The sequence below is a fragment of the Lissotriton vulgaris genome, unplaced genomic scaffold (genome assembly GCF_964263255.1).
Source record: "Lissotriton vulgaris unplaced genomic scaffold, aLisVul1.2 SCAFFOLD_454, whole genome shotgun sequence".
Lineage (NCBI taxonomy): Eukaryota > Metazoa > Chordata > Amphibia > Caudata > Salamandridae > Lissotriton > Lissotriton vulgaris.
The window spans coordinates 1,307,676-1,315,428 of record NW_028241547.1 but is presented as its reverse complement, the minus strand read 5'-3'; the positions used below and the strand labels follow the sequence as shown (position 1 = coordinate 1,315,428).

General features: G+C 56.5%; 1 protein-coding gene across 1 annotated transcript in view; it reads left to right on the top strand.

Moving 5' to 3' along the window:
- Positions 1 to 895: 895 nt before the first annotated feature.
- The window catches only part of SLC25A21 (solute carrier family 25 member 21), a 59,621-nt gene continuing 52,763 nt past the window's right edge, over positions 896 to 7,753 (top strand). The window contains exon 1 of the mRNA XM_086948118.1: positions 896 to 1,058. Within this exon, the coding sequence (XP_086804244.1) occupies positions 1,005 to 1,058 (54 nt within the window). The 5' untranslated portion in view covers positions 896 to 1,004. The remainder of the gene's footprint in view (positions 1,059 to 7,753) is intronic.

Here is a 7,753-nt window from a genome sequence, read left to right as displayed (position 1 = left end):
TCAGCAAGTGGGGTGAGTGGGCAGGTGCTTGAGTGGGTGGGTCAGCGGGTGGGGTGAGTGGTTGAGCGGGTGGGGTGAGTGGGTGAGCGGGGTGGGTGAGTGAGCTGGTGCTTGAGTGGGTGGGTCAGCGGGTGGAGTGAGTGGGTCAGCGGGTGGGGTGAGTGGGCAGGTGCTTGAGTGGGTGGGTCAGCGGGTGGAGTGAGTGGGTTAGCGGGTGGGGTGAGTGGGCAGGTGCTTGAGTGGGTGGGTCAGCGGGTGGGGTGAGTGGGTCAAGCGGGTGGGGTGAGTGGGTCAGCAAGTGGGGTGAGTGGGCAGGTGCTTGAGTGGGTGGGTCAGCGGGTGGGGTGAGTGGGTTGAGCGGGTGGGGTGAGTGGGTGAGCGGGTGGGTGAGTGAGCTGGTGCTTGAGTGGGTGGGTCAGCGGGTGGAGTGAGTGGGTCAGCGGGGTGGGGTGAGTGGGCAGGTGCTTGAGTGGGTGGGTCAGCGGGTGGAGTGAGTGGGTCAGCGGGTGGGGTGAGTGGGCAGGTGCTTGAGTGGGTGGGTCAGCGGGTGGAGTGAGTGGGTCAGCGGGTGGGTGAGTGGGCAGGTGCTTGAGTGGGTGGGTCAGCGGGTGGAGTGAGTGGGTCAGCAGGTGGGGTGAGTGGGCAGGTGCTTGAGTGGGTGGTCAGCGGGTGGGTGCTTGAGTGGGTGGGTCAGCGGGTGGGTGAGTGGGCAGATGCTTGAGTGGGTGGGTCAGCGGGTGGGGTGAGTGGGTCAGCGGGTGTGGTGAGTGGGGTCAGCGGGTGGGGTGAGCTGCATTGACCAGGCCCATGTGTTGGAGGTGCACGAGTGGGCCGGGTGGGGGGGGGCTCGTGGTCACTTCTCTCTCACCATGTCTGCTCTCTCTCCTTTCAGACTCACTCCACCTTCGCCCAGGCCCGGCGCATCGCGCGCACCGACGGCCTGGGTCCTCCGCGGCCTCAACAAGGGTCTCTCGGCCCACCCTGGGCCGCCACGGGTCTTCAACATGGTCTACTTCGGCTTCTACTTCAACGTGAAAGGCCTGGTGCCCGCCATGCAGGTGAGAGGGGCTGGCACTGCCAGGGCCGCACCCAGAGGGTGGCACTGCAAGATGGCAGCTGTGAGCACGGGGGGGGGGGGGGGGGGCTGATGACAGAGTGAGGGCTTCTGTGAGCTATAGTGCACCGTCTCCGAACCCCACACAGGCGCAGAGCTTCTCTCACCACAAACACACGTGACAACTCGAGCATAATGGAGTGTCAGAGAGTCTCACACCCCATGGGTAGGGAGACCCTCTCACTCACAAACCATTCCTCCCTCAGGGTCCAGTGCACCCTCCTGTACTCCTCAGGGGCAGGGAGACCCTCTCACTAACAAACCATCCCCCCCTCAGGCTCCAGTGCACCCTCCTGTACCCCTCAGGGTTAGGGAGACCCTCTCACTAACAATCCATTCCCCCCTCAGACTCCAGTGCACCCTCCTGTACCCTCAGGGGCAGAGAGAGACCCTCTCACTAACAAACCATTCCCCCCTCAGACTCCAGTGCACCCTCCTGTACCCTCAGGGGCAGAGAGACCCTCTCACTCTCAAACCATTCCCCCCCCCCCCCAGGCCCCAGTGCACCCTCCTGTACCCCTCAGGGGCAGGGAGACCCTCTCACTCACAAACCATTCCTCCCTCAGGGTCCAGTGCACCCTCTTGTACCCTCAGGGGCAGAGAGAGACCCTCTCACTCACAAACCATTCCCCCCTCAGACTCCAGTGCACCCTCCTGTACCCTCAGGGGCAGAGAGAGACCCTCTCACTCACAAACCATTCCCCCCTCAGACTCCAGTGCACCCTCCTGTACCCTCAGGGGCAGAGAGAGACCCTCTCACTCACAAACCATTCCCCCCTCAGACTCCAGTGCACCCTCCTGTACCCTCAGGGGCAGAGAGACCCTCTCACTCACAAACCATTCCCCCCGAGGCCCCAGTGCACCCTCCTGTACCCCTCAGGGGCAGGGAGACCCTCTCACTAACAAACCATCCCCCCCTCAGGCTCCAGTGCACCCTCCTGTACCCCTCGGGGGGGGAGACCCTCTCACTAACAAACCATCCCCCCCCCCCCCTCAGGCTCCAGTGCACCCTCCTGTACCCCTCAGGGGCAGTGAGACCTTCTCACTAACAAACCATTCCCCCTAAGACTCCAGTGCACCCTCCTGTACCCCTCAGGCGCAGTGAGACCCTCTCACTAACAAACCACCCCCCCTCAGACTCCAGTGCACCCTCCTGTACCCTCGGGGGGGGGACAGGGAGACTCTCTCACTAACAAACCATCCCCCCTCAGGCCCCAGTGCACCCTCCCGTACCCCTCGGGGGGGGGGGGGGGAGACCCTCTCACAAACAAACCACCACACTCCCCCCCCCCCCCCCCCCCGACTCCAGTGCACCCTCCTGTACCCCTAGGGGAGGGGGGGCGGGGAGACCCTCTCTAGTGCACCCTCCTGTACCCCTGGGGGAGGGGGGGCAGTGAGACCCTCTCTAGTGCACCCTCCTGTACCCTGGGGTTGGGGGGCAGGGAGACCCTCTCGCTCACACACCACCCCCAGCCCCCGCCTCTCACGCCCCGTGCCCGCGCGCCTCGAGGCACAGCGAGGCTTCTTGGCGCTGCTCCCTGCTCCTGGCACCGCGGGGTCATTAGCCCAGTAATGGTTTTGAGAAACGCGAGTCTGTTAAAGGCCCCGCTGCAGCGAGTTTGTCGGTGGGTTTTTTAATGTTTGAGTGACGTTTTCTCTAAATTGGTCTGTTGAGGAAACGGGGCGCTGACTAATGGCTATCGCAGAGGGGGTGGGGGGGCCCGGGGGGGCCGGGGCCTTAAGTGGGCCCGGGGTTCTGGCGAGTGAACACTTCTCTCACTAATGCAGGCCCAAAGCCGGGATGACAAGTTAAGCGGGCGCAGGTGTGATATCCGGGGGTGCCGGCCATTAACATCAAACCCGGCCGCAGAAACACCTTGCTGGCCCCAGGGCTGGCGCTCCCGCCCCGGCCTCGGCTTCCAGAAGCTTCCACCGTGGAGTGTGGGGCCTGGCACGTGTCCAGGCGTGGGCCCGGGGCCCGAGAGGCGCTCAGAGGTGTACCGCAGGTACAGTGGCACCGGGGGCCCGAGAGACACCCAGAGGTGTGCAGCAGGTGCAGTGGCACCGGGGGCCCGAGAGACACCCAGAGGTGTGCAGCAGGTGCAGTGGCACCGGGGACCCGAGAGGCATCCAGAGGTGTGCAGCAGGTGCAGTGACACCAGGGACCCGAGAGACACCCAGAGGTGTGCAGCAGGTGCAGTGACACCGGGACCCGAGAGGCGCCCAGAGGTGTGCAGCAGGTGCAGTGACACCGGGGGCCCGAGAGACACCCAGAGGTGTACCGCAGGTGCAGTGGTATCGGGAGCCCGAGAGACACCCAGAGGTGTACCGCAGGCGCAGTGGCATCGGGAGCCCGAGAGACACCCAGAGGTGTGCAGCAGGTGCAGTGGCACCGGGGACCCAAGAGGCACCCAGAGGTGTGCAGCAGGTGCAGTGACACCAGGGACCGGGGGCCCCAGAGACACCCAGAGGAATACAGCAGGTGCAGTGGCACCAGGGACCCGAGAGGCACCCAGAGGTGTACAGCAGGCGCAGTGGCACCGGGGACCCGAGAGGCACCCAGAGGTGTGCAGCAGGTGCAGTGACACCAGGGACCCAAGGGGCACCCAGAGGTGTGCAGCAGGTGCAGTGACACCAGGGACCGGGGGCCCCAGAGACACCCAGAGGAATACAGCAGGTGCAGTGGCACCAGGGACCCGAGAGGCACCCAGAGGTGTACAGCAGGTGCAGTGGCACCGGGGACCCGAGAGGCACCCAGAGGTGTGCAGCAGGTGCAGTGACACCAGGGACCCAAGGGGCACCCAGAGGTGTGCAGCAGGTGCAGTGACACCAGGGACCGGGGCCCCAGAGACACCCAGAGGTATACAGCAGGTGCAGTGGCACCGGGGACCCGAGAGGCACCCAGAGATGTACAGCAGGTGCAGTGGCACAGGGGGCCCAAGAGGCCCCAGAGACACCCAGAGCGTCTTCATCTGTAACCCCCAGTTTATTTATTTATTTATTGTAAACGTTTTATATAGCGCTAGCTTGACCCGTAGGTATCAGAGCGCTTTACAAACTCACTGTAAAAAAACAGACGGAAATTGCATTACATAGAAGGCAGCAATAAGGAAGCAAACCAGAGATAAAAAAATACAGCGTGAAAAATAAGGTGGTTACCACAGTCCGGTCACCAACTATCCAGTGTGTGCCTTGAACGTCTCCCAGGTCCCTGCAGGGAGCTATCCAGGGCCGGCGCTAGGCATGGGCAGCGTGGGCGGGCGGCTGCACAGGGCCTCGCACTCAGCCCACTAGCATGGGGCCACGCACTGGTGATGTGTCCTGTTGTTGGCGATCTATCACAAAGAAAGGTGTCGCCTGCAATTAAGGTCCATTGGCGGGGCCCCCTCCCTGGGCCTCTCATGGATGGTGTCAGGAGGCATAGGGGAGGGAGACAGAGACGCTCCCTCAATTGCAAGGAGACCATTCACAGACACTGTGGGGGGCCCATTGTCCAGCATTTTGGCGCCCCCAAAGTTTTAACTTTTAGACCACAATCAATTCTCACACCTATGAAGGTGTGAGAAATGCTTGTGGAGTAAAAGTTAAAACTGCGGGCGCCAAAATGCTGGACAATGGGCCCCCCACAGTGTCTGTGAATGGTCTCCTTGCAAGGGGCCACTTATGTATGAAAGCATGGGTATCCAACATAACGCCAAGAAACTTCTTGCTTCTTTTCTGGCGGACAGGTCCCAGGTGGTCACTATTGGATCCTTTCAATCATCCTCCTTGTCACTGCCATGTGGAGTTCCTCAAGGCTCATCCCTTAGTCCGACACTATTTAACATTTATGTGTCGGACCTTGCCAAAGTCATTCGGGCACATGGGATGAGCCTTACATCCTACGCAGATGACACCCAGCTGGTCCTCGCCGTCAGGAATGATGGGCACAAAATAGCCAACAATCTTAATCAGGGCATGCTGGCAATAGGGACTTGGATGGTCTCCAATTGCCTGAAATTAAACTCCGACAAATCGGAAGTGGTCATTTTCGGGAACTTGACCCCGGAACGGTCCTCCCTCTGGTGGCCGCTATCTATGGGCCAGCCTCCGGCTCCGGTTAGCAAGGTGAGGAATCTGGGAGTCATGTTTGACAATCGCCTTAATTTCCTACCTCACGCAAACCAGATCTCCTCTTCGGCCTTCCACAAACTATGGCTCATAAAAAAAATCTTGCCATTTCTACCCGAGGAAGCTGGAAAAACCCAGGTAAGCTCCCCGGTATTTTCTACATTAGACTACTGTAATGCTCTGTTTTTAGGTGCCCAAGAAAGAGTGTTACACAAAATGCAAATAATTCAAAATGCAGCCGCCAGACTCCTTGGACGAATCCCCAAACACCAATCTGCGTCAGAAACTATAAGACAGTTGAACTGGCTGCCTGTAAGAAATAGAATCAAGTTCAAGTCCCTCTGCATAGTGTATAAGGCTCTACACAATGTCGGACCTGCTTTTTTTACTCAAAATCTCATTCCCTACAGTCCCTCCAGAACACTACGCTCATCCAGTTCACATGAATTGGTGGTACCCCGTACCAAATCTGTCTCATGGGGAGACAGAAGATTCCTTGTAGCCGCACCTAAACTCTGGAACACCTTGCCATACTCGATCAAAACAAGTACCTCACTCTGGTCTTTTCGCAAGCAACTCAAGACCTGGCTTTTTAATCAATAAACTCTAGCTCCCCTTGTTGGTTAAACACTGCAGAGATTCTTAGCGCAGAGATGCCCAAGGGCCTTCGTTCGCGCTCTATAAATGTTTTAATAAATGGGGTTACTGTCACACACAGGTCTCATGGACTAAAGACACTGTGGTTACTGTCACACACAGGTCGCAAGTACTAAAGACACTGGGTAATGTCACACACAGGTCACAAGGACTAAAGACACTGGTTACTGTCACACACAGGTCACAAGGACTAAAGACACTCTGGGGTTACTCTCACACACAGGTCGCAAGGACTAAAGACACTGTGGTTACTGTCACACACAGGTCGCAAGGACTAAAGACACTGATTACTGTCACACACAGGTCACAAGGACTAAAGACACTCTGGTTACTGTAACACACAGGTCGCAAGGACTAATGACTCTCTGTGGTTACTGTCAGACACAGGTTGCAAGGAATAAAGACACTGTGGTTACTGTCACACACAGGTTGCAAGGACTAAAGACACTGTGGTTAGTGTCACACACAGGTTGCAAGGACTAAAGACACTCTGTGGTTCTTGACACACATAAGTTGCAAGGACTAAAGACACTGTGGTTACTGTCACACACAGGTTGCAAGGACTAAAGACACTGTGGTTACTGTCACACACAGGTCGCAAGGACTAAAGACACTCTGTGGTTCTTGACATACACAAGTTGCAAGGACTAACGACACTGCGGTTACTGTCACACACAGGTCGTAAGGACTACAGTGTCTTTAGTCCTTGTGACCTGTGTGTGACAGTAACCAGTGTCTTTAGTCCTTGCGACCTGTGTGTGACAGTAACCAGTGTCTTTAGTCCTTGCGACCTGTGTGTGACAGTAACCCCAGAGTGTCTTTAGTCCTTGTGACCTGTGTGTGACAGTAACCAGTGTCTTTATTCCTTGCGACTTGTGTGTGACAGTAACCAGTGTCTTTAGTCCTTGCGACCTGTGTGTGACAGTAACCCCAGAGTGTCTTTAGTCCTTGCGACCTGTGTGTGACAGTAACCACAGTGTCTTTAGTCCTTGTGACCTGTGTGTCAGTAACCACAGTGTCTTTAGTCCTTGCGACCTGTGTGTTACAGTAACCACAGTGTCTTTAGTCCTTGTGACCTGTGTGTGACAGTAACCACAGTGTCGTTAGTCCTTGCGACCTGTGTGTAACAGTAACCACAGTGTCTTTAGTCCTTGCGACCTGTGTGTGACAGTAACCACAGTGTCTTTAGTCCTTGCGACCTGTGTGTGACAATAACCACAGTGTCTTTAGTCCTTGCGACCTGTGGATATAACAGTAACCACAGTGTCATTAGTCCTTGCAACTTGCCTGTGTCAAGAACCACAGAGTGTCTTTAGTCCTTGTGACCTGTGTGTGACAGTAACCAGTGTCTTTGGACCTTGCGACCTGTGTGTGACAGTAACCAGTGCCTTTAGTCCTTGCGACCTGTGTGTGACAGTAACCAGTGTCTTTATTCCTTGTGACCTGTGTGTGACAGTAACCCCAGAGTGTCTTTAGTCCTTGCGACTTGTGTGTGACAGTAACCACAGTGTGTCTTTAGTCCTTGCGACCTGTGTATGACAGTAACCATGGCATGAGTGTGTCCTTGTGTCTTGGCCGGTCCATTATTGACTAAAGGTCATTGTGCTATGTTGTGAGTTGACTTAGGTTCTTTCATGACATGAGTTTCTCCTTGTGTTTGGGTTGGTCCATTATTGACTTAAGGTCATTGCGTTATGTTGTGAGTTTCCTTAGGTTCTATCATGACTTGAGTTTCTCCTTGTGGTTGGGTCGGTCCATTATTGACTTAAGGTCATTGCGTTATGTTGTGAGTTTCCTTAGGTTCTATCATGACTTGAGTTTCTCCTTGTGTTTGGGTCAGTCCATTATTGACTAAAGGTCATTGTGTTATGT